Raw genomic sequence first — 26,758 nt, 5'->3', positions numbered from 1 at the left:
TTATTTTATTAAATTTTAACTATAAATAACAGCTCGGGAAAGGAACTCCTTATGAACTGATGACCTAAGATTTTGCTTTGATTTCACCCAAGTGCACATGTGTTTATTAGCTATGGGGATCAATGCGTCTGATTTAATCCATTGGGACGCTTTCCACACCAGGTTCAGACACCAAGAGATGCCACTTGCGCCGAGACAGAACGAACCATAAGTTATGGCAACGAAATTCCACACATTCCTGTGATTATTGAAAGAGTTTACCACATTGTCAAGTGTTTTTCTTGCCAACTCCAACAGCCTACAGGTAGCCAACAGTAAAATATGGAATTGTTTTGATTTGTTTAGGTTTTTGACTCAATTATTTAAATTTCATTTTAAAATCAATGAAGTGAAAGAAAGAGAGATAAAGGTTTTGGTAATGGTACAAGAATAGCAAAAAATTACAATTACTTTCATCCCTGGTTGTAACAAGTAAACACGTCTCTGTGTCTCTCAGTATAACCCCACAGATTGTCACACAAACCTGAGCTAGGAGGGAGTTTCAGGAATGACGACAGGTGCAGGACAGGTAACTGAGGCCTCTATGAATAATATACATCGCAATGGGTCATGTAGCAACATCATATTGTTGCTGCAACAGCAGTTTAGAACTTCTTTCCTCTCAGCAGCATCAGTGATACCATGATGCCGACAGATAGTGAAGCAAAGCCAAGCATTTGTTATTGTTTTCTGCTAATTATCCAACAACAAAAAGATAACACGTTTCTGAGTAGATGGGGTTTGAAAGAAGTGGTACCAAGACGTGTCTACAATTACACCCAGAGTTCTTCATTGCTGAGAGTTACAAAACCAGAAAGAAAAGTCCCTAACATTTCCCGTCACCCCGGGCAACTGCTTAGAACATGCTTGTCAGTGAAAGGTGAATTCACCTGGGTGCATGGCCTGTCCTTCTACTTTCTCCTGCCCAAATGCCATTCATCCATCCATCCATGCATCTTCCATTGCTTATCTGGAGTCTGATCACAGGGGTAGCAGCCAAAGTACTGAGGCCCTGACCTCCCTCTCATCTGACTCCTCTCAACGCTGAAGAGCAGCGGCTCTACTCCAACCTCCTCCTGGATGACTGAACTTCTCACCCTTTCTCGAAGGGAGAGTTCGGCCACTCTGCAGAGAAAACTCATTTCAGCCGTTTGTATCTGCGATCACGTTCTTTTGGTCACCACCCACAGCTGGTGACCATAGGTGAGGGTGGGAATGTAGATCGACTGCTAAACTGAGAGCTTTGCCTTATGGCTTAGTTCCCTCTTCACCACAACAGACCGAGTCCGCATCACTGCAGACGCCACACCGATCTGCCTGTCGATCTCCCGCTCCATCCTTTCCTCGCTTGTGAACACAACCCCGAGATACTTGAACTCCCCCTTCCCCGACCCAGAGTGGGCATTCCACCCGTTTACGGTTGAGCACCATAGTCTCAGATTTGGAGGATGTGTTCCTCATCCTGGCTGCTTCACATTTGTATTACACAATTGTCACCAACTTGGAAGTTGATGCTCTTCTAATTACCTGTGCAAATATTCAATTTATGTACAGTGAGCAATCTGTTTGCAGGGGAAAAGCATGCAATGTCATTGAAAGCTCTCGTCATTTTCTGTGACATCTGTTTGCTGTCATTTTAGGAAATGCGTCCCAGAAGGAAAAGGCTGTTGTGCATAATTTGCCCATATGGTGAAAAAAGATCAGAAATTGTTTGAACTGGATTTTATAAGGTACCTTGTAAGTATTCACACCAACAAATAGGCTCTGAAAATGTTACATTTTATTTGAATTGATTAACCTTTGTCAAAGGATTATTCTGAGTTTTGGTGATCATCATCAATCTTACAAAGCTTTGCATCGCTCATTCCGCAATTGCACACAATAATTGTAGTTCATGTTATATCACAGCCTCTTGCCGTAAATACATTCATTTGCAAGGAACATTTAAGATCAAGGATGTGTCAGGATGTGTGCAGTATAATATGGTACTCCAAAAGCTTTGGAGCAGCATCTGAACCAAGGGTTGGTTTCGTCAGCCAACATTATTAAAGGTTCCAAAATTAGTGCACCACATTATAACAAGCTACGCCAGACTCTAAACTTATCTAGGTCAACATGTAACCAGAGAGAAAGTATCATAAGAAACAAGAAAATGCTAACTTGGCAAACACATCAACAGAATCATTATCATTAGCATACCTGCAAACATCAAAGAAACAGTACCACTGAAGTACATTTGGTTTTGCACTAGTTTGCAGCCTGCAACAGCCTGCTTTTGAAAAAACCCTGCTCCTCCAGAAATAAAGGTGTGGTTGTGGCTCAGTTGGTAGAGCAGGCTTCTTGCCAACTACATGGTTGGCGGTTTAATTCCTGTCCCTGTGCTGACATACTTTATGTCCTTGGGCAAGACACCGAACCCTCCCCAACTGCTCCTATTAGTCTGGTTAGAACCTCGCATGGTAGTTCTCCCACCATCAGTTTGTCTGGACAGATGAATCCAGCGTAAAACGCTTTGAAACCGCAGGGTAAAAATTTAGTATGTTTAGCATTTAAAACAATCTGTTCTATTCAGCAGTTTCTATACAAGCTGCAATTTTGCTGCTTCACGATCCAAGCGTCTCTATACTCTCACTTTTGCAAAAAAAAAAAATCCTATTTATAACAATTTCAGAATGTTGCTCTGTCTTTAAACATGGGAAAATTAATCTTTCTTACTCTGTACATGTTTTTTTTTTATTTGTTTATGTATTTATCGAACACCCTCGATGATGAAAATAGAGAGAGTGCCTTTTTTTTATTGCTTGGATTGTATAGAAGGGGGTTTGAAGGCTGCCAAGATACAACTTGTTTAGATACTGAGAGGCTGCTGCTCTGTTGTTTGAGCTGGCGGGCGTCTGGCTGCTGAGAGGGATCTGAGTAAACCTCATTAGTCGCTGCAGCATGCATCGTCACTGTCCACTGCTCTCCATGATTTAGTGATCGAGCACCACTGCCCTTCTGTCCTTCTTTATCAAACACAAATTTGAGCATGCAGACATTCATGGAACTCAGGAGCATCGTTTAAGAGTTACCATGACAACATTTAATAATCCTTCATTCCAAAACACATTGGAGATTTTCTATAAATAATGTATTGTCTACTGTCACAGATTCTTCTCCAGACGATAGCACTCAGAGCAAATCCACGTGCACTACAAAGTAAGACTATAGAGCGGCAATACTAATTAATGGTGAGAAATAAACACCTAATGTAATTTGCCAATTGCTAATTGTTTAAGCTGCTCAAGGGTTGATCACTTGAGAGAGCCCTCCATCGGCTTCTCTCTCAGTAAGTGTCAGCAGACTGAAGTGAGACATGGAGTCAGCATGAATAGAGACGAGTCTCAGAGGGACATTGAACCAGGATGCTGTTAGCAGCAGAGACAGATTAAGGCCATGTCAGCCGCTGCTACAACAGCAGAACTGACAGCCAGTTCATATGTGACGTTTACAAGAATCCAATCAAATTGTGTTTATGCAAGAAATGAGTCTACGGATAACATCATCATATGTACCCTCCCGTCATCGTTTCTGTCATTAAAGATTGCCTATTGTTGACACATGCACTAACACATATACATTAAATAATATTTAATGAGTCGCAGATGCACGTCTACTTTTGTAGAAAAATCGAGCATGTGTGTCAAATTCATAAAAGTCTGACACACCTCTTGATGTGACATCGTGCAGTTGCATGAATAAGTGGGCCGATGTGCCTGAAGTTGCCCTTATCTCTGTAGCTAAGGGTGATGAGCCATTTTGTGCATGGATCTTATGTAACACTCAGGGATGGATTGTTTGTGCAAAAGAAATCAGCCATCGTGTGACTAATTCAAAAAATCTGACAATTTTGTCGTTACCGTAATGAGTCTTTGAGCGGGAGGAAAGACAATGACCTGTTTGAGCAGTCAAATATCCACACAACATCCACTTTTATTTAGTCTTAAATACGCACACACATATTTTTTTCTGTTTTCTTTCTTCAAAGTTTAGCAATAAGTTCATTGCATTGACGATAATAATGTGCGTTTTTGGTCAAATATAATACGGTGAAGTCACCACAGTAATATAGCAGCTGAGAATGATGAGGTAGACAGTGACATGTCCAATATGTACAGAGCTGGATGTTTATAGGATAAGATGGCAATTTGCCCCCAAGGAATGCCCTGTACAGGCTTTGTACAAAAGACATAATGTCAGCTGTTTGGAAACAGAGGCATGGAGAACAAAAACTTGCAAAGGGCAATAAACTAATGCTAGAAAGGAAACACTCGAAATACACCACCGACACACTCAGTTAACAAACATAACACCTCGAGGGCAGGTAATTACAGACAAAACTGACGATGCAAGGATAGAATATATAAATATAAAACTCTGATTTTAAATTATTTGTAAAGACTCCACATTAAGAAATGGCTTATATGCTGTAATGATGAAGCTATGATGATGCGAGACACCATCAGCACTCTTTAAATTGTCAACAAGTACATTTATCTTTACTTTTTATTCCCCGTTCTTTGAGTAACTTACTGCTAATCCAACAGGTGAAAATGTACATCGCATTTCAGGAAAAATCTGTGTTTTTAAATAAACATGTTATATTTCAGAATATAAAAATAAACTTTGTTAAGTTAACCTCTGCTAAAAAGCACAAATAACATATTCGCAGTTTGGATGTACAGTAGAATAGTCTTATTATCGAATACGTGGCACACAGTTGCTAAGTTACCCAGCATTAGGTAAACAACAGCTTAGAATGATATATTCAGTGCTATGGCAGCTATTATAATACATAGACTTTAGACTCGGTCAGATGATATTATAGTTAGTCCTGCTTGAATAACTTAAGAGGTTCTTGGGGTAATCCAAAACTACTCTCTTGTTGTTGTGAGGGAATATCGTGGCCATCTTCAACCTCAAAGCATACAGCAGGTACAGCTGTAGCAATAGCAACACAGTCAATGGGAAATATAAGGAAACAGGAATAAGTTAACATCCTTCAATTTTGGGAAACTAACCAAAAGGACATTTGCGGTTTGACTCCATAGAGATGCCCTTTAGCCCCAAACCAAAAGGTAATATAACAGTCTTATTTGTTATCCATTAACAGTCAGCTGAAGCCTTGTGAAACACTCACAGCTTCTGGTGAGGATTGCATCACATACACCATGTAAATGAAGGTGCACAAGGATGCCGTAACAGTCTGAGATGACTGAGGAAAGCTATAATAGAGAATAACAGTTCTTGTCAGTATCTAATGATAGTATAGGTTGTTAAAAAATGTGCTTTGTTTTATATTAATAGGATAAGAGTTATGACAAAGTAATGCACAAAATTAGGTGATATGTGGTTACCATATAAAACACAATTATTATAATGACCACAGCGATTATCCCTCCTATGCAAAATTACATTGCTTTGTCCCAAAACATTGAACATGTTACAAATTTCAGTATATTTAACTGATGAAGAGCTGCCTGTGCAGGTAAAATGAACCCGTGGCAGGCGGAGTGGTGTGATACTCAAATATGACATCTAGTGTTTCACTGTTGTGCAACTCTTTGAAGATACAACACAAAATATCACAACGGTCACCGTTATAATTAAAGGAGAGATATAAAAATCATTATATACAAAACCTAACTATCCTTGATGCTTCTTCAGAGGTCCTGAACAATCAAAGCACATTGGCTAGAATCTTCATAGCTATACTGCAGTCATTCCTTACAGCTGAACGCCCACAGCAAAGACAACAACTCTGTGATTGGCCGATTCAAGTGTAACCACACCATACATTTGCTACACTATGCAACCCCACTCACTGAGCAAATGTACAGCAGCAAGAGCCACAATGCTGCAAGTTACACAACCTTATTCCTTGGCAACCATGATGAGTGATTTGACAGCAACAGCTCAGCAGCTCCCGCTGTGTGCCTCAGTCAGCCTTGTCCTCGCCGTTCTTGGCCCACCCTCGGCTCATGGCTGCTACCACAATGCTGTACATGTTGAGCCAGGCTTGTTGCAGGGGGGCTGTGTAGGCCTGGCCCAGGCTGCACTGTAGCATGTAGAGAAGGGACTCCCCCACCACCTGAAGAAACACAAACAAAGAAAGAAACAAACAAAAAACAGAAGACACACACTCACATGTGGTTCAGTTGTTTACAGCTCAGTTGTTTGCATAACAGCTTCTGTTTTCAGAAGTTGTTCTATTAGATGCTCCTACAGCAAATGACTGAGTGTTTACTCCCACTGCCTGATGCTTCCTCCCAAGGTTGAGTAGAAAATCCTCCAACGAGTGGAGGTCATCCAAGTGGCTGACCGCTGCATCGATCACGAGCATCACCTTCATTGAATACGCAGAAAAGTAAACACAAGCAGATATTTTCAATTGTGCAATGAAAAAGCGTCGAAAAAGTGTCATCAGTCCAAGTGAAATGGTTTTTGTGCTTAATAGAGCTCACCTTCGTGATATGTTCCAGGAACTCAGGACTGGAGAGGCAGTCCTGAGTGGAGGTACAGTTTGTATTGTAGTGGAAGAGGCTGAGGAGTGCCGGGTCCAGCTCAAACAGTCTAGCACAGAAACACGAATGCACTATTCTATATGTGTACACAGATGGCAGGGGTCGCTAAACATTCAGACAGGCAGAAAAATCAAAGTATAAATCATACATCTACAAATCTTTCCTGCCAGTGTCTGATTCAGTGCCAGCTGTCTGCGAGTAAATTGTGGATTATTGCAGTCTGTCGCCAAGCAACAAGTTGAGCCTCTGGTCCCGAGGAAAGTGTGTGATGAAGGATCTCACTTGATTCTCTCGCCTTACATGTCTCAGATATTCTAACATCACAGATACTAAGGTTAAACTTGACCAAACAAGAAGCTGTTATTAGAATTTAAACTTTATTTTCAGTGTTTTTTTCAATTCTATCAATACTTAGTGTGTGGGATATTACCTTGAAAACATGTTCAACCCATGAGGAACTTTATTTTTGCCGAGGCTCTCCCAGCTGTCTCGTATCAGCTCCTTCTCTTTCCCTGACAGGTTCTCCATCCTCGTTCCGGCTTCAATGATACAAGCTCTTCTGGAAGGGAAAGGCACAACTCCTCTACAGGGTTGGAAGGCTTGGTTTGCACAGAGCCATAATATCCTGGTAAATCCAACAAGGAAACTTCTGCCAACCCACCTGTAAAACACGGTGGAGCATCAAGTGACAGTATCACGACAGATGTGCTTGCAATGGGTCGAATCTGGGGGGGTGAGGGGGGGGTCATATCAGCAGCACATGATAACCTGTCCAGCGATGTACAGCCATACCGTACCTTCTTGAGGTCAGTCTTCTCCCTCAACTTCTTCTGATCCAAAGGGTCTGTATGTATGTGAGTGTGTTTGGGTGCGTGCAGGCGGGCAGCAGCCTTGCTTGAAACTCTGGTGCGCAATTTCCCCTGCCTGTTGTGCAGTCAGATAGACAAGTCAGATAGACGCTCTACACAGTGCCTTCTATCTCTCTCCTCTTCCTGTTTGCCTCTTGATGTGCTCTCTCTCCAGCGCTGTGGGTATTATTCATGCCACTGAAGGATAAAATGAGAGATCTCTCTCCTCTGGCTGAGCCAGGGCTGAGGGGAGCCACAGCTCCTCCTGCAGGTGAAGAGAGAACCAAAACATATGTAGCCACAACAACAGGCGCACAACTCTGTACACGCTACAATTACAGTCACATTTTTCCTCTCTGCTCTTCCCTGACAATCAGGTAAAGGTTGAATTCAGTAAATACCAAAACACGCACTGGGTTGAAAACACCTAAGGTTTTAAGGCGGCAGTTGAACAAACTCTTTCAAGAGCTGACGTCTTTGTGTTACCGAGGTATTCAAAAGAATAGGTCTTCTCCTGTGATACACTGGCCTGACTAATATGACACTTGGCTGTTCTTTGGTGATATTGTGTTGTTTATGCATTATGCGGGCTGCTCCTCACACAACATCATCATAACATAAAGCATCCTGTTGCACAGCCTGCCCTTAATTTCAGCGTGATCGGCTTCCTCCCTCCTCTTCAGCCTCCACTTTACATTGATGTTATGGACAGCAGCTCATTCAGACATTTCATGCATGTGTTTTCCACTTAGGACTTAAAAAGATACGCAGGGATTTGTATGTTATTCACCATGCATCAGGGAATCAGAGGTTCATTTGAGGGATACGTGGTTCCCATGACAACCTGACAGGATGAAGCCCTTGAAGCTTTGTCAAGTGATGTTTGAATTCTCAAGAAAACAAAAGGTGTTTTTTTTTTTTTTTTACATATATGACATTTATCCTAAGATCTAAAATCCATAGCTATAATGACCACATTTCATCTGTGCACCCGAGCAAAATTATATATTCAAAAATGATATATGAGACTCTAATTTGAAGACATGACATCACTTAAAAGAAAAAATAAAAATAGTATTGTCTTCAAGGGACAGATGTTAGTTGTAACGATATCTTGATTTAAAGTAAAAAATGGCCTTCAGTTGACTGACATACTCGTCTACAAGAAGTAACCATTTGGCATGTACAATCTGAACATACAAATTGATTGCCTTTTGATTATAATTGTGTACATATTAAGACATTCTCATGTGGTCTTTCCAAAAAACGTCTCTGAAATTCCCGGCAGCCAGCTGTCAAAGCAGAGGCTTGCAGTGGAAGCCAGTATACAAGTGTATTTGATGTGGGTCTGTGGGCTTGGAGCAGGCCACTGAGCTGGTCTGTGAGGGGTTTATTTAGGTGGTACTGTGGTTGTAGAAAAAACAACCAGACTCGTGTCAGACGGATGGTGTCCTCACGAGACCTGTCTGATTCAACGTAATACTACATTCTTTGTAATTAATCGGAGAGACGATATTTAACACTTAAATCAAAATATATGTAACTTCACGATAGGAAACTAGAAATTATACCATTCATATTTCCCAGAAAAATGATCAGAAAACAAGTTATAGCTGAAATTCCATTTGCTTTTTTCAGTTACAAGAGGAACTCAAGGAATTGGAAAAAAAAAAAAAAACAGCTAAAAAAACATTTTTATTTTCGTCCTGTTATAGTCCCCGAACATTTGGTATTGCAATGTCCAGATTTTTCATGATTTTTTCAACAACAATTCATCTAGAAGTTTCTTGAAGTACATCTTGGGTTCGATTTCTTGATTCAGATCCTGAGACCTTAATCATTTTCGAGTGATGTTTTATAATCCAGAGGCTATACAGGAAGCAGTCACACCCCAGACTTTTTGATCATGTAATTTCTTTTCCTTAGGACTTCACGCTCTTCTCCTCCACATCTTCAATTTTCTCGCCGGCGTCAACATTTTCTTCCCTAAATCGGACATGTTGGGTTAGAAAAAGGGTGTATAGTAATTACATTGAACTTTTACTTGGCTACAGTATATTTCTTTTCTTCACTTAAGAGTGCAGGGCAGACTCCGAAAATTATGTAATGTAATATGACCAAACCACATTGTGTCCTTGGCAGTCCAGCACAAGAGCTATTCATAATTTTACCGGACACAGTGGTATTACACAGTCGATGAACAAAACTTGCTAAAAATTCTCACTCCTTGTAGTTGATGTGGATGCCATTTTCAGCGCTGCAGGCTTTCATGTCTTCAACATCCTTCAACCCACACAAAGTTGATGTTCTTTCAACCGCTCCTCCATTTTCTTCGACAAATTCCTCTTTTATGCCTGCTCTCCTCAGCTGGTCTCTGTATGTCTGCTCTGCATGGACCCTTGCATTTTTCTGTCAATGCAAGTTCAGACTTAAGGAGGGTCATGGCATTAAATGTGATATAATATGTTGAATAACTATGGGATTTACTTGTTTCACCAGCTCAAACAAAAATGGCCGTTCGTTAACGCGTGCCTTCATGTCCCGTAACTCCCGCGCATACTCTCTCATCCTCTGCTGGTCAGCCTGCCTTCATGTTGGAGAAGTTAATAGTTTATGCCACTGTGGAAGCCATGTGGGTTCTCTGTAATGTGAGATGTAAAGGTTGCAAAATGAGAGGATACTGGTTCTTACTCACCGGTGATGTTTTACTTTTTCATCATATACTTCCCTCAAGCTACTGTGGGGGTCCAACCACTTTGCACGGTGTGAAACCGTTTTCTTCATAGCTTGAGTCCTCTTTTGGTATTTCCTCAGCCATTCTGTACTCTCCCGATTGTTACTGTCCCTCATCTCCATTGAGTGTCTGTAAAGAGAAACATTCTGACCATGAGGGGAGTCAAACTATTTCATGAACAGAAACCATATTTAGGAGAAACACTTCTGCTAAAGGGATGCTGGCAAAAAACCTTATGGCCATCCAGCGCTTTCGTACAGCGTCCATCATGTATACTGGTAGTGTGTCAGCAGAAAGTGATGTCAGCGCCCCACATGATTTGCTTCGACTAAGGGTACTTCCATTTGGTGCCTAGATGTTAGGATTACATTGATACTCGAGAGTTAAGCGTAACTGGAGAGGTAACCATGTCAGTCAATCACATCCATCAAAGTTTGAAAGAAAGATTCAGAAAACCCAAACTGCATTTCAACAAACTGACAAAGAGTTAAATAGATAAATAATGTTAACAGAGAAAAAAAAATAAGCGGTATCAGGATAAGAATTTAAAAAGTTACCCATGAATTTTCAGGACTTTGTTTTCTCCTTTCAGCAATAACAGATGTCCTCAGGTGAAACGGCTGACACTTGGTTACAATATTACTCTGTGTTTTGCTCAGAGCCTCTGTTTGCAAAGCCTTGTGCAGCCAGTTGAAATTGGGCACCTGATGGATAATTTTTGGCTGGAAGCTGGGCTTCTCATCCCAGAACCCCATCTTCTTCCTGGTGCGCTCAGCAGTGCGAAGCCTGGGCTTGCTGGGGTATATAGTGCTCTCATGTTGACCAGTCTGGAGGTGGGCCTTCTTTTTAATCTCTTTGTCTGCAGCAAAGAATGATGGTTGACAGTTATTTGATTATTTCATTTTACTGCACGGGTACACTTCTTCACCAGTAGATTTGAGTGTTATTGAATGTTGCTTTTAACTGCATAATATTTACCTCAAGGTTTTAGGAAAATGTAGGTTGGCTGATTATAAGGTCATAGTTTACAATTGCCTGGACTTGTTCATGCAGTATATTGTTGCTACAGCTTGCCTTTCACATCACCAGGAGGATACTTTCACATCAATAGGTTTTAAGCACTGTTCCTCTCATGTTTTGTGGCATTCTCTGATTTATTGAACAAGTGACTATTTATTTAAGTGATATCCATCCATCCATTCATCTTCTTCCACTTATCCTGCACCCAGGGTCGCGAGGGATGCTTGAGCCTATCCCAGCTGGCATGGGGCGAGAGACGGCGTACACCCTGGACTGGTCGCCAGTCAATCACAGGGCCACATATATAGAAAAACAACCATTCACCCACTAATTTATTTATGCGGGGCAATTTTCCCAATTTTTTTCCAATTGACCTAAATGTTTTTGGACTGTGGGAGGAAACTGGAGAGCCCGGAGGAAACCCATGCAGACACGGGGAGAACATGGAAACTCCGCACACAAAGGTGCAAACAGGTTTCGGAATTACACCAGGGTCCTTCGTGCTGTGAGGCTGCAGCGCTAACCACTGCGCCATCAATGTGATATAATATAACTTTTTTACTTGGAGAACAATTTAGGCAACAAGCAATTCTTAGGGTTAATTTTGTGAAAATCCCCCAGTCACCCCCACCAATCAGTGTCTTGTTTCCCCTAATCATTGCTTGTACCCCTTTGTCAGTGTGTCAGTGAATTGATAAATTAGCTTGATATTTATACTGATTGCAGCCATTACGTCACTAACACTATTAACCTTCATCATCCATTCAGGCAGGAATCATGTCTTAACCCTAGAACACTAACATTAAAATAAGTAACACCATCACTAACGTTGGGTATATTTTACCTAATACAATATTCTGGATAAAATACAATTTTCATCAATTTATAGATAGGCCAATGGGAGGAGGGAAACAAACATACAATTAATAACATCAGTGAGCAGCCTGAAGCTACCCAAGGACCCATAAAACTCAGACAACAGCAACAAAATGAAAATCATATGACAAGAATTGTGTGGGTGAAAATCAACCGACGTTAGTATTCTGGGGTTAATCAACCCACCTGTATTCTTTCTGTCTTTATAAGGAGAATCTCCATCAGTAGCTGTCTTTCTTTCCTCAGAGACTTCATTAAGCTTTGCTACCAGCTTTTGCCTTTTGTCCCTATCTCTTTCCTGGAAGCTAAACGGTTTCTGCATGGACAGAAGAAATTTTTTTCTTTCCTCGAGGCCTTGCTCCCTCTCCTTTTCTCTTCTCGCCATCATCTTCTGATAGAGGGGAAGACTAACATGACTGGGGACAGGAAGAGCACAGAACTTCTTCTGGCACTCGATCTCATCCTCATGTTCTTTCCTCAGCTGTGTTGTTTTCCATAAAGCTGCACGATTGCACTGATGGCTCCTGGAAAGAGGTTCCCCGGTGCTCAGATTGGATGAGCTGGTCCTCTCCAGCTGCCTGCTATGTGCCATATGCAAGTGTTTTCTCCTCTGTTCAGCATCTCTGAGAATGACAGCAAGCATTTGTAAATAAAAATGTTTTAATAAGACAACAAGGACAATCTCAAAGAAACCTACTTTGATTCATGAGTCAGTTCCTTTTTTGTTGAAATTAGGGCATTGTGATGAATCCGTCTCTCTAGCTCATCTGCCAGTCTTCTTTTTGTCTCCTGCAGCTGCTGACTGAGTGTGACACTAAGGGACCTGAAGTGCTCCTGGAGTATTCTCTCTGATTCAATTTCATCCACCAACAAGTCCTCTAACTTTAACATATCTCTTGAATCTGAAAGACAGGATTTATCAACCTGTAACACTAAAGTACAAGAAGGGCAATTTCTATAGACCAAAAACATCCAAATTTAGTAGCAGAGTTTATAGCAAGTTATTGCCCAATACAAGATATTTGAAGCATATCATTGTCATTTATTTAAAAATATCTTTGTATTTACTATAATGGAAGGATTTGTAGGGCGTCAGCATTTTCTAGCATTGGTTTTAAAAAGGCTGTTGTTACAATGTAAGCCATCCTACTGGTTTGTCTTTTGTTTTGATTCTTTTTCAAACAAACAAATTGTGAAAGTAGATGACAAAAATCAAACATGCATGGTGATTAAAGTGTTTCTAAAGTTGTAAGCAGTTTTTATACCAATAAAGAAACATTAAAAGAATAACCTCTGTAAAGAAAATGCATTTTGACACGAAAAGCCATTTTATCAACACCGCATAAAAGTACAGCATATACTGTACATCTTTTCCATCACTAAGAAGTGAGGCAATTGAAATTGACTATATTCCTACTCCTTCGACTACTTTTACTAGTACCTTCATTCAAATGAGATCATTCCAACTGATCTATTCCCACCCGTCAAACGTGTAACTTGGTCTGTTGTTTTCGTGAAACCAAAATGATCCTAATTTCAGGGGAAAAGAGGCCAATTGTATTTTGGATGGTTAGACCCTATTATATACAACACTGAGAATTTTCCATGTATTTCCCCATCTTGGTTTTATATTAAATCAGTCACACTTTCAATTTGTTTCTTTTTTAACATTTTAGAACCAGTCGATGCTGGAGACTTCTGCAAACCATGTGTTTTCTGTTTGATGGTTGTATGGACAGTAAAAATAAAACCACTGTTTGTTAAGAGGAGAAAATGTTAAAGGTTGGTCTAAATGGGCATTAGTGCATCACTGGGTTCATGGCAACAGCCGAGCACTAAGACTGATTGCCAGTCAAACACACTAAATCGGACCAAAGTCTTGTAAGAGCATCTTTGTCTAGATTGATGTTAACTGCAGGAAGACAGAAACTTTCGAAGAACTTTTCAGACACAGACAGGCTCAAAATTTAGTTCCTGTACAGATTGCAGGGTAGCAGGTAGATATTTTCAACATTTCTTGGTTGTGTCTGTGCTGTTTTCAAAGGTGTACAGCTGCAAACATACTGATTTTTGTTCCACAACAATTTGAGCAATATAATGTTATCCTCCATCTATTTGCTACTCTTAATTTTCAAAAAAATTAATACCATTAACGATGATGCTGTATGTTTTTCAACTAAGTCAAATTTGTTGATAATCATTTGAAAAAATGCAAATGCAAATTCACCCGTAAGTTTTGGAAAAGCTCTGAAGTAACTTTATTTAGAATACGTTTTACTTGCAAATGCTATAATGTTTTTTTTAATCTGGAAAAATTGTTTTGTTGCTGATTTATGGGTTTAATTTTGCACAAAGATTGATTCTGAAAGGGCAGCAGGAAATAACAACGATAGCAAAATGAACCAGTCAGATTATTTAAGATTTTTAGCGTTTCGGTTCATGCAAGTGCCAAAAATTTTAACGTTTTACATTTTAAATGTATATACACTTTATATGTCATCGCGTGTCTGGTTATGAACTGTTCTTTTTAGCATATCATATAACTCTACAGTTCAGACTAGTAGTTATATCTGCCGCTGTCTGTCTGTCACTAAAAGTGGCTTAAATGCGCCGACGATTACGCCTGTTGTCTGTATAATGCGTTACCATGGTAACCACAGAACTGTCGCATGTCATTTCTGTATTTAAGAGACGGCTCTTGGAAGCAAGCTTGGTTTAAATGTCTACATATATACTTTCTGTAAACGTATAATCTGAGGTTATAGTAAGCAGCATCCAGGTTTACATTTAGAACTGAAATTAGTAAACTTTTTTTCTAGAAGAACGCAAGAGCAGCCGCCAACCTGGAGATTTTCTGTGCGACGAGGCGTCTTCCAGATGTATTTATCTTCTTTTGCAAGATGTGCCACAGCGTTTCTACAGTGTGCTGCGTGTTTTATTCGCGAGGAAGGAAACCCTGCTCAGTTTCCTCTCCATCAAAACTATTTTAGTGTTTGTGGCCATCAGCGGAAGCGCACACTGCGAAGGACGCGGTGTTTTTCTTTTTTTTTGGTTATTTGTTTGGTTTTGATTGGCTACGAACCCGGAAGTAGTTCTTCAGCGGGCGCTTGTCAACACAACATGGCCGGATTACGGTCGCAGCTCGGCTGCCGTCACTAGGACAAACTCAAGGGGAACCGTTCGTGTCAGTCGCACATTGGAGTGTTGGGAGCTTCGAAGAAGTGTTGTTCTTTCCTTTGTTCGTGTGGGACTTGTCTCACATTGAGACAAAATTATGCACAAGATCACAAAGGCCACGCACGCCCTGAACGGGCTCGGACGCTGTTTCGTAGCAGAGAAACACTTGTCTGCATTAAAAATCATCGGCCGAGGATTAATGGGTGTAGACCATAGCGGGGACTGTGGCAACAGTGAGGTTTATGATGTTATTATATCTGGGGGAGGGATGGTTGGATCTGCGATGGCATGTTCCCTAGGTGAGTAAGACCCTCCCCCTGCCGGCTGACGACATCCAGCTATGCGAGGGTGACTATTATAAGAATGATCAGAATTAGAATTATATATATATATATTATAGTAGAATTATCAGAATGATTACTACTGTATTGAAGCGCTCCCTTGGGAAGGCACAACTAAATGACTACAATATTTTCTCACAAACTCAAAACAAACACACGCTGCGGTAAACATTGTTTGACTCAATTCCACTCATGTTCTCCACAAATATTCCTCTGGCAGGTATGGACCCTAACCTCGTGGGTAAGAAGATTCTTCTACTTGAAGCTGGCAACAAGAAAGTAATGGACACTGTCCCTGCGAGTTACAGCACCAGAGTCAGCTCCATCAGTCCAGGCTCTGCCACCCTGCTCAGCGGTACAGTCTGCACCCATTCCACAACTTCATCTGTTGACACCTTCATCTTTTTTTCTCCTCTCGTTTTACTCAGTCAAATTTCTCTCTATCAGTTTAGAGTTAAAAATGTATTTCTGCTTAGCTGTGATGACGGTTATGGTGACTGTCTGTTAAATGGCTCTGAGAGATAATTCAGGGATCAGACAGCCCTGCCAACCAGACTTAGTGAGCGTCATAATATATATGACCTCGAAGGCCTCTTATGAAAGAAGGACCTCTGGACTGTTCCTATAACTATTACAGTTTAATGTTGCTTGATGTTCAAGATCCCCTGGCCAACAACACTTCTGTTAAAAACAATCACAGGGATGACGACATAAGCTCATGTGTGTGTAATAATTTTTTAGACTCCTTGCAAACATGATTTACTATATAGGTTAGTAGCACAGATGCAAACCTTGCATTGTATTTTTTAGGATTAGTTTCTGTACTTGAAACTTGTCCTGAAACCGTAATATGTTGACGATCTTAAGTGTTATTGATATAAATAATAGAATAATACACCTAATTAAAAAAAATAAAATAAAATGTGAGTCAAAAGTGAGGTCGAGTTTTTCAAAGCCATTATTTTCCCCAATAAAAAAGGTCAATATCTCTGACTTTCATGGATGTAATGAATTACATGTCTAAATTACATTACTTGATCTTTGTCAAAAGAAAAATACAATGAGAAGTTTCGTAATTCCACTTTTGTCCAAACACAATGTCTTCAGTTCTTTGGCTCGGATTGGTGGTCTCTCTCATGTTCCTTCTCTGGCTGTTTGTCGCTTTGTGTGTTTCTTTACACTTACTTAGTTGCAGATCTAATGAATCATATCCAAAGCATCGGTCAGGCTGTAGCTCCTGTCTGAAATCTGCAGAATAAGATCAGAACAATTTGGCATTCAGTTTATCCAGGGCAAGATCATTGTGACAGCAGTAGCCCAAAGGTGTTTGTCCCCAACACCACACTCAAGTTGTTCCTGGAGGATTCAAAGGCTTTCTCACGACTGATAGGATAGAAAATTCCATCAGTGTTAGGTCTGGTCTTATACAGAGCATCCTGTCAGTTGGACATGTCTGGAATATCTTTAATAGTAGACTTCCTTCTTAAGTGCCCCAACCACCTGATCTGACTATTTTTGACATTTTTGGTGGCTTTACTCCTAGCTCTTCCAAAATGTTTACAGCTCGGCTCCTTTTATTGCAATATACCAATGCAGCAACAACATCACTGCTGGTTATGTACTTTTCCGCCCCTTCAATTCACATTCCATCCCACCCTTCCACATGAAAAAGAGTATAGTGAATTATGGATCCTTGAACACCCATACTTGAGGCTGTAATCTCCTTCCAATCTGGACGGAACGATCCGTCGTTTCCTGAAAAGAACTCTGACCCTTGACTTTTACAGCCCACCCCAAACCACCCTGCTGCCAGCAGAAGTTTGTATGGGGATGAGCCAACAGCACCACATGGTATTGTGAAAACGGAGGCAATATTCACTGTTCCCTATACTGAACACCCCTCTCTTTCCACGTCCCTTTCTAAACTCCTCCTGCTAACAAGATTTTGCTTTCATAACTACTGAAGCTGGTAAATATTAGAAATTTGAGTTTGTCGTCCATGACCTCCACTGGAATGTAATAGAACAGGCATGGCCAACCTGTGGCTCACGAGCCGCATGCGGCTCTCAAGTTCATGTCGGATTTTATGTTTGTGTGTTTTTTTACCTGTGCAATCGCGTGCGGCTCCAACGTTCTCCACGCACAGCCAAAAAAAAAAAAAAAACACAAAATAAAAATCGACATAAACGTAAGAGCCGCATGTGGCTTGGGAGACACAGGTTAGCCATGCCTGTAATAGAAAGTCCTCCAAATTACATTACATTATATTACAGTCATTTGGCAGACGCTTTTATCCAAAGCGACTCACAAGAAGTGCAATTCAGTCACTGAAGATCCGAAGTACCAGTAGTCGGAAGTCAGAAGTGACCACTCAACCAAATAGCCATCTCGGAACCATGTACATACATACAATTAGTTCATCGTTCATCTTTTTTTGGGGGGGGGGTTGGAGGCTAAGTGCAATTAGTTGGGTAGTGCATGGTGAAGAGAAGAGGTATGTTTTCAGCTCAGCTCAAAGCCATGAGTTGAAGGCCTTGCAGACAGAGTCCTCCAGTTAATCTGCCAAGTACTTATTGGACACCATTTTAGCCTTCCTAAGTTTGACCAGATAACTTCCCCTCATCTCAGTCAAGCTCATAGCGCTTCCTCTCAATTGATGATATAACTACACAGCTGCTCATTGATCGTTGTCCTGTTGCTCTAAAGAGCAACTTAACCCTCAGACACACTGCTGGATATACCCTAAACCATGCCTCCCATTGACACCCCTCTTTTTGTCTTTCTGTTACTATGCCCACGGGCATTGAAGTCTCCTGGCACAACTACTGGGTCATCAGGTGCAACTCTTTCCCAATGCAAGGAGGTGACCCTTATCTTTGTCTGGAAAAAAATCTCAACACACAAGTTTTCTGCCGGAAACTCGCGAGGGTTCCTACACTCGCTGAGCAACCAGGGGCTCCTCCATGGGCTTCCCACCCAGGGCCTGCTCCAGGAGAGGTGCCCCGTTGAGTCAATCATAAGAGAAGCTCTGAGTCTCTCGTAACCTGGAACTAGCCATACAAAGTCTGCAAGCATGATAAGACAACAATTCCAAGAGACGCTAGTTTGCCATCCCTGGCTAGTTTGGTCTGGTATTGAAATGAATCAATTAACTACCTGAAAAAGTGATTTGTATACGGATAATAATAATTTTGCAGTTTAAAAGAATTGGTTGTTTTTGAGAAATACAATTTATATATTGCCAACCTCCTATTTGGATTTGACATTTTTAACAGTTTGTAGTAATTGTGCCATACAGTTTAATATAATCTTCGATAAATATTTGTAATTTTCATGAGTTCAAGATAAGGGTTACTACACTTGTTCAAACCATATGAAAATTTCATGGCTTTGAAACAATTCTCCTCTGTTCATTGCAAAAGAATTTCTTCCTGATTTTGAACTTTTTTTTTCTGTGACACACATGCAGGTATTGGTGCTTGGGAGCACATCACGAACATGAGGTACAAGCCTTACAAAAAGATGCAGGTTTGTTGATCTTACTTGTACATTAATATCAATACTTTGTTTAGGGGGTGTGTAGAGTTCGTTCCATCTGTGAAACATATTTCTGGCTTATACACCATAAGTCAAAAAATAGCATGCTAAGACATACATAAAAATGTGGAACCCGCTGGAACTCTGAGCATCTGCCAAAGTCACACTGTTATACAACTTCAATTTTTCTTCATATGTCTTCCAGACCTTTCACATTTACTGGCTCTGTATGTATTTCTGTCATCTATCATGCTTACCACCATACAATTTGCGGAGAGAAAAATCTGTGACACTCAACGTGTACTCAGTCATTCAGCTTAATGAACAAGTATCATAATTTGGGATCATATATCATGTACATCTTATGTAATTGTTCTGAATAATGGTTTCGTATGACATGCAATTTCTTCATTCCTCTGTATGAATTATTTATTTTTTACTTGCTCTGTAGCTTCTGTGGCTCAAACAAAGTCCTTTACATTACAGTGTATATATGCAAAAGGTACAACCCTGGAATTCTGAGTTCTTAATACCATTCTGAGTGTTTAAAAGGCTACAAGGTATGCTAAGCTGTGTTTTGAAATAGATGAAGCTTATTTCAACATTTTCATGTTAGTACTCATCCCTCATGTCTTCTAGCCACCAGGAAGATAGAAGATTATGACCGTGGTTGTTTGCTGCAACATGAAACTGCTTTATGGTCATGGGCGCAGACTCAGTCCAGCTTTGTGTGTACCAAAGACTTGACCACATGGTTTCTATCCAAGATGTCATCATGCAGTGCCTTAATGTGATTATGGCAATGTAACTTCCATTATACCTTTATTTTGCTGACACCTTTAGAGTTTGTTTTTTTCTGCTGAATCTTAGTTATATACATCGTTGACATACAGTGGGGAGAATCATTTTTTGATGCACTGCTGATTTTTACAGCTGTTCCCACTTACAAAGCATGTTGAGGTCTGTTATTATTTACCATAGGTATTCTTCAACTGTGACGGAATCTAAAACAAAAATCCAGAAGAACACATTGTATGATTTTTAAGTAATTAATTATCATTTTATTGCATGACCTAAGTATTTGATCACCTACCATCCAGTAAGAATTGTGGCTCTAACAGACCTATTAGTTCTTCTACAAGAAGCTCTCCTGTTCTCCACTTACTACCTGTATTAAATGCATTAGTTTGAACTTGTTACCTACATAAAAGACACCTGTCCACACACTCAGTCAAACCAACTCCAACCTCTCCACAATGGCCTAGACTGGAGAGCTATGTAAGCACATCAGTGATAAAATTGTAGACCTGCACAAGGCTGGGATGGGCTACAGAACAATGGGCAAGCAGTTTGATGAGACGGCAACAGCTGTTGGCACAAGTATTAGAAGATGGAAGAAGTTCAAGATGATGGTCGATCTCCCTCAGACCATGCAAGCTCTCACCTTGCAGGGCATCAATGGTCATGAGGAAGGTGAGGGATCAGCCCAGAACTACATGTCTGGACCTGGTCAATGACCTGACAGGAGCTAGGACCACAGTGTCAAAAAAAAACATTAGTAACACACTACGCTGTCATGGATTAAAATCCTGCAGCGCATATAAGGTCCCGCTGCGCAAGCCAGTACATGTCCAGGTCTGTCTGAAGTTTGCCATTGACCATCAGGGTGATCCAGAGAAGGAATGGAGGACGGTCATGTGGTCTGATGAGACAAAAATAGAGCTTTTTGGTCTGAACTCCACTCGCTGTGTTTTAAGGAAGAAGAAGGATGAATACAACCCCAAGAACACCATTCCAACTGTGAAGCATGGAGGTGGAAACATCATTCTTAGGGGATGCTTTTCTGCAAAGGGGACAGGACGACTGCACCGTATTGAGGGGATGATGAATTGGGCCATATATCGCAAGATCTTGGCCAACAACCTCTTTCTCTCTGTAGAACCTTGAAGATGGGTCGTGGCTGGGTTCTCCAGCATGACAACGACCCGAAACACACAACCAAGGCAACTAAGGAGTGGCTCAGTAAGAAGCATCTCAAGGTCCTGGAGTGCCCTAGCTAGTCTCCAGATCTGAACCCAATAGAAAATCTTTGAATGGGGCTGAAAGTCCATCTTGCCCAGCGACTGTGCCTAAATCTGAAGGATCTGGAGAAGATCTGTATGGAGGAGAGGTGCCAAAATCCCTGCTCCAGTGTGTGCAAACCTAGAACTACAGGAAATGTCTGCTCTCTGTAATTGCCAACAAAGGTTTCTGGACCGAATATTAAGTTCCGTTTTTCTGATGTGTCAGATACTTATGTCATGCGATAAAATGCAAATTAATTACTTAAAAATCATACAATGTGTTTTTTCTGGAGTTTTATTCTAGATTCCGTCACCCACAGTTGAAGAGGACCTATGATAAATATTACAGACCTTTACATGCTTTGCAAGTATAAAAAGGTGAAAAATCAGCAGTGCATCAAATACTTGTTCTTCCCACTGTAGTTTTGGAAAATATGCACCGCAGGCAGAAATAAGATTCTCGTGAAGCTGTAAAATAATCCTTCACATTAAATGTAACTGAAGCATCGAGGCTTTAGTGTGAAAACAGAGGGAAGTTTTGCCACCACACAAAAACACACACATAAAATTGTAAGGAAGTGCATTGTTTAAATATTGCAAGAAATGTTACTCATTCTTTCCCTGAAAGCTGCAACATTTCACCCAGCCTTAAACAAAACCATACCAGTTTTGGGGCTGGTCTCTGTAAAAAATTTTCCTTCCAACCACTTATCACGAGTTGCAGACCCACTCACATTAGTGGTTTTTTGTGGGGTATACCCCAATACTTTATGGCAAGTTGGAAAAAATAGTGTAGGAGGGTATTACTGCTGAATGATGGGTTGTGTAACCATAGTTGTAACCCTGGAGAGGATTAACCTTGTACAAACATGTTTCAGCCCCTCATATTCAAGTCAAACGGTTCTTTCAGGGTTGGCGTTACAGTAGAGTAGCTGAGAACTACATCATATTCTGTTGCTCCCGGTTAAGTATAAATATTGAACCGCTCTCTAATGTTCACAAACATGTCATTCATAATTTGTGTGCTCAAGGATATGTTAGCAAAAGTCCAAATCACAAATGTCACTTGGCCCTCAACCACAGGGAGCTACATTAAGCAGAAGTATTCTGTCAGGGCATGGAGGGGTGTTGGTGACCTTCTTAGCTCTGGTTTTGATGGAAGCAGGCTGTGCCAACCTCCAACAGGAGCTTTGATGTGTTCAGCTGATTTGAAATAACGCATCTCTGTCCAGCTATATATAGGGAGAAGTATACATTTAAGGGTAGACCGCGGGCATAATTGACCTCTCATTTAGGTTTGGGATGCCTGCTCTGATGCCCTGATCACGTTTGATAAGGAGAACCTGGAGGATGAGATGGCATACATAGTGGAAAACGACATTATCGTGGCTGCGCTCACTAAACAGCTCGACAGCGTGTCTGGTAAGCAAGCGGACGTCCTTCGTGATTTAAATGTGAAACCGCAAATAGGGCAAACTTCTTGGACTCCGTTCCATCGTCCCAGTGGTCGGCCAGCTAATGTAATTTCATCAATCCTGTCCTTTTACCAGGTTTGTTTATTTGTTCTTGACCATTTACTATTTTTCAAGACAACCTCTGCGGCGTTTACATTTTTCCTACAGTTTCGATGAAGACACACATTTTACGAAAACGCAGAGCCTGGGCACTCTGGGAGGACATGTGACACGGTCCAAAGTCTTATTTAAAGCTGCCATGTGCTCCCAGCTTTGCAGCCTCAAACACTGACAGTGTTGAATATTATACTGATGTTGACATTAGACAAACTATTCAGAGGTTCACAAATAAATCTAGTTCTACTACATGCTTGACAGTTGGTCACATATTTATTAACAGCTTTCAACATTTTACACCAAGTAAAACTCACGTGGTTTTGCTTCATGTGCCTCACATTTGTCTACTTGTCTCTCACATATTGTCTTATGCTGTTAGGCTCAATATTCAGTATATTAACTGGATGTAGTTGTTTTTCAGTGGAGGCCTACTGTCAGATCGAACATCATATTCAGTGATCGATTGTCAGCCTCTAGATAGATCCTGTTAGCAGCAGAGTTCCTGTAATTTTCCCATCGACGCCTGCTTATATTTTCATACTAATTGCAGTTTAAGCACACTGTCCATTAAACTGGCAAGCCAAGTATAACGTGATATATTTGTCAATTGTGTGACAGGCCATGCCTTTGAAAGGACTCTCAAACAACAATTGCAACAGCTAACTTGTGCATATTTGAGATATGATGTTGTGATTACAATTTCAGCACCACCAGAGCACCTGGTGCCATTGCATTATCTGAACAGCTTTTCCTTTTGCTGACCAACTTTGTTACTTTGTTTCCTAGATAACGTGAAAGTTAAGTACAGGTCCAAAGTGGTTAATTACAAGTGGCCCATGCCCCATCAATCAGCAGACTCCATCCCATGGGTTCGGGTCACATTGGCCAGCGGGGAAACCCTCCAGACCAAGCTGCTGGTCAGTATGACTTCCCTATTCAACCTGCTGGGATTCCGTTGTTCAGCCACATCTTCGACAGTTCCCCGATGCTCAAATTTGTCTGTTTCAGATCGGTGCCGATGGCCCAAACTCCATGGTGAGGCGGGAATTGGGGATAGCCACAGTGAAGTGGAATTACGACCAGTCTGCTGTGGTTGCTGTGCTGCATCTTTCGGAGGTGCATAGTAATAACTCACTAAGTCTGTTTCATAATCTTGCAGATATATATATATATATATATATATATGTATGTGGGTATGTATACATACTGTGATTTTGCATGTGTTTTTAATATGTTTTTGTACTATATTATTTGATGTTAAATGAATGTAATGAAATATGTGTTGCATAATGTCTTTGTACACAATTTGTGTCAAGTATTTGATTGAATTAATTTTCCTATGTTGGGCAGCCCACCGAGAACAATGTGGCATGGCAGCGGTTCCTCCCCACGGGGCCCATCGCAATGTTACCGGTGATATATCGCTTTTGTTTGCTGCAAGTGGTTTTCCTGCAAAATATTGGTCTTTTCAATAAAAGTGGGTGAAGAAAACACTAGTTTTGTCACAGCTTGCAGACACAGAGAGCTCACTCGTGTGGTCAACTAGCCATCGGCTTGCAGAGGAGCTGCTGGAGCTGGACGAGGAGAGCTTTGTGGATGCTGTCAATTCAGCCTTTGTAAGTGCTTCAGTTAAATCTCAAGTCAGATTCCACTTGTTTACACTTGATGTTTTGATATTTTTGTGTCTGGGTTCAGAGATATATCTGCATGTCACTGTTTCGGGAAGCCAAAAATCATGACGCAGTGCCTTTATTTCACTGTAAGAATCATTATACCTATCTGTTTCTTCATGTTTGAAGAAACTGAGTTTTCCCAAGCTGCCTATTTTTACCGCCTTCTGATGGACGGGGTCACCACGGTTGAGTCACGTTTGGTTTCAGGCCTGGTTTGCTAATTAAACCTGTGGTCTGCCAGTGTCGACCATTACTGCATGGAATGTTTTTCGAACACAGCTAATTCAACTGCAGTGCCTGACCGGCATCTTCTTTTAATTAGCCCGACTCCTGAGGCACTGCCAAACCCGTTAGTTAGGGAGGGCAAGGAAGAAATTTCACTGGCCTGGAGTTTAGCTTTGCCTCTATGTCTGCTAATTTCTTAGTCTACTCAGCTGGTCTGTTTTCTCTCTCATCTTGTCATTTTTCTGTTCTTTCGATGTCAATCTGTCTCTCTCCTCGACAGTGGAGCAATGAGAACCAGTCTGAATTGATTGACACAGCCGGCTCTTTGTTCCGCAAAGCCCTTTCGACTCTCGTGCCTTCTGCAGGTTCCCCTCGACAGCTGCCCCCGAGTGTGGCAGGCATTGGCCCAAAGACCCGAGTCATGTTTCCCCTGGGCATGGGTCATGCATCAGAGTACATCAGGCACAGAGTGGCTCTCATTGGGTGAGATAATGAAACACAATCTCAATACCTGCACATGAAAGATAAAAACAATAAGGCTAACAATTCCCTGTTGTCAACTTTTCAGTCAATGACCCTTTATTTAATGTGTAATTAAATGACATTTCAATATAATAATGCACAAAGAAAATAACTGCCCAGTGTGTTGTATTTAGACGGACAAGGATGTGTTTGTGTTTCCAGGGACGCGGCCCATCGTGTACATCCGCTGGCTGGACAGGGAGCCAACCTGGGCTTTGGGGATGTGGCTTGCCTCACACAGCTACTGAGCCAGGCGGCCTTTAACGGGAAGGACCTGGGTCAGTGAGAGCTCCAAACATACTAGAACCGTAGCACAGTGGTTTACCCCAAGCTCTTTTCCATACCCCATCCCCGCTTGCATTTATTTGATGTTTTAATGTTCGCTCTGCTGACAGTCATATGTTGTTTTTGAACAGAAATGAGCCGCTGTGTTTCTTTAATATATTTGTAAATGACACCACTGCGTTGACCTTGTGGAGAAACTAAATATCGAGAAAAATTGCCAACTTTAAAGATGGCTCTTCAATCAATATTTGTTTGTGCAGGTGCAATGCAGCACCTGTTAGAATACGAAACTGACCGTCAGCGACACAATCTTCCCATGATGGCTGCCATCGACCTCATGAAACGTCTTTATTCCACTAATGTTGCCCCTGTGGTTCTCCTACGCACCTTCGGTCTTCAGGCCACCAACATGCTTCCAGCGCTAAAGGTGAGCTTTCTCTCTGCTAGCTTTCTACAAACAATCACCTCCCACTGTGAATTCCACTGGACCTGACTATCAATGATAATATCAACCACTTGTCACAGCTAAAGCTCCACCCACACCTTTGTTTCTTATTACACACAGCGTTACTTTAGCGGTGTCTATAATTTCAAGGGTTCTGAACCTATTACTATGGCATCTAAGTTTAGCCCCAAATTTAGTGTTACCAAAAGTGTGTGGGCGGGGTGCAGGCCTGGCACTGGGGCAGCTGACAGTGGTGTTGGCTTGTGTTTTCACACCCCTTTTATTACCGACCACTCATGTGACATGTCTTTATTCCCTACTAAGTGTTTCAGAGCAAGACAACTCACTATCGAAGCACAAGCCACTTTTTTTATATATAAATGTTATGATATCAACACATCTTTTTGGTAGATTTTGTGTCAGGGTCCATAGGGCCACTCAATTATAACTGTCACATAGCTTTTTATACAGTTTTTCTTTTGACTCTGCAGGAGCAGATCATGGCGTTCGCAAGCAAGTGATGCATGTGTCACATGTTGGTCATCAAGGTATCGGCAATGACTTTGTGCTAAACGGGCAATAAAACCAAAACCTGAATGTGAATCACTTAACTTAATAAAAATGTATTTTACTCCCTTGTCATCAGTTTTTTTGTCTTTGCTGAGCAACAAATTCCCAAAGTTGCAGGTTTCAAGGCTGTAGCATACATGAAGAAAGTGTAAAGAATGCACTGAGTTCTGCAACGAAGTGTTGAAAACTTCCAATAGCTTTGCCCTATCGTCTATTAATGTTTTCCACTGATTATTTTGACTTAACGAATTAAAGGATGGATAGTATTT

The 26,758-nt window shown here is 41.1% G+C and overlaps 3 protein-coding genes across 6 annotated transcripts; 1 reads left to right on the top strand and 2 right to left on the bottom strand.

Annotated features, from left to right (window-relative positions):
* Positions 1-3,945: 3,945 nt before the first annotated feature.
* On the bottom strand, positions 3,946-7,634 carry ngb (neuroglobin). 3 transcript variants are annotated; one of them, XM_086152064.1, is made up of 6 exons: positions 7,400-7,634; positions 7,264-7,327; positions 7,033-7,161; positions 6,543-6,651; positions 6,305-6,424; positions 3,946-6,169 (listed from the first exon to the last, which is right to left on the bottom strand). In XM_086152064.1, exons 3-6 carry the CDS (start codon positions 7,128-7,130, stop codon positions 6,017-6,019), a joined length of 480 nt encoding a protein of 159 aa, XP_086008190.1. In that variant the 5' UTR covers positions 7,131-7,161; positions 7,264-7,327; positions 7,400-7,634; the 3' UTR covers positions 3,946-6,016. The 3 variants fall into 3 exon arrangements, with proteins under 3 accessions (XP_086008190.1, XP_086008100.1, XP_086008016.1); XM_086151974.1 differs by lacking the exon at positions 7,264-7,327; XM_086151890.1 differs by lacking the exon at positions 7,264-7,327 and having other exon boundaries at positions 3,947-6,169; positions 7,033-7,263.
* An 874-nt stretch (positions 7,635-8,508) lies between these two features.
* Positions 8,509-15,071, bottom strand: fam161b (FAM161 centrosomal protein B). 2 transcript variants are annotated; one of them, XM_086151676.1, is made up of 9 exons: positions 14,924-15,071; positions 12,778-12,982; positions 12,267-12,703; positions 10,742-11,043; positions 10,417-10,535; positions 10,146-10,313; positions 9,938-10,037; positions 9,675-9,859; positions 8,509-9,436 (listed from the first exon to the last, which is right to left on the bottom strand). In XM_086151676.1, exons 2-9 carry the CDS (start codon positions 12,969-12,971, stop codon positions 9,373-9,375), a joined length of 1,569 nt encoding a protein of 522 aa, XP_086007802.1. In that variant the 5' UTR covers positions 12,972-12,982; positions 14,924-15,071; the 3' UTR covers positions 8,509-9,372. The 2 variants fall into 2 exon arrangements, with proteins under 2 accessions (XP_086007802.1, XP_086007890.1); XM_086151764.1 differs by lacking the exon at positions 12,778-12,982.
* A 133-nt stretch (positions 15,072-15,204) lies between these two features.
* On the top strand, positions 15,205-26,549 carry coq6 (coenzyme Q6 monooxygenase). The gene is made up of 12 exons (XM_086149732.1): positions 15,205-15,556; positions 15,819-15,953; positions 19,068-19,126; positions 22,494-22,620; positions 23,556-23,686; positions 23,778-23,885; positions 24,120-24,182; positions 24,278-24,385; positions 24,948-25,150; positions 25,352-25,467; positions 25,735-25,901; positions 26,411-26,549. Exons 1-12 carry the CDS (start codon positions 15,355-15,357, stop codon positions 26,438-26,440), a joined length of 1,449 nt encoding a protein of 482 aa, XP_086005858.1. The 5' UTR covers positions 15,205-15,354; the 3' UTR covers positions 26,441-26,549.
* The last annotated feature ends 209 nt before the right edge of the window (positions 26,550-26,758 follow it).

Source organism: Fistularia commersonii, chromosome 1 (assembly GCF_037954325.1).
Source record: "Fistularia commersonii isolate RoL2024-O1a breed Wild chromosome 1, RoL_Fcom_v1.0, whole genome shotgun sequence".
Lineage (NCBI taxonomy): Eukaryota > Metazoa > Chordata > Actinopteri > Syngnathiformes > Fistulariidae > Fistularia > Fistularia commersonii.
The sequence above is the reverse complement of the archived record's forward strand: the minus strand, read 5'-3'. Positions and strand labels throughout refer to the sequence as shown.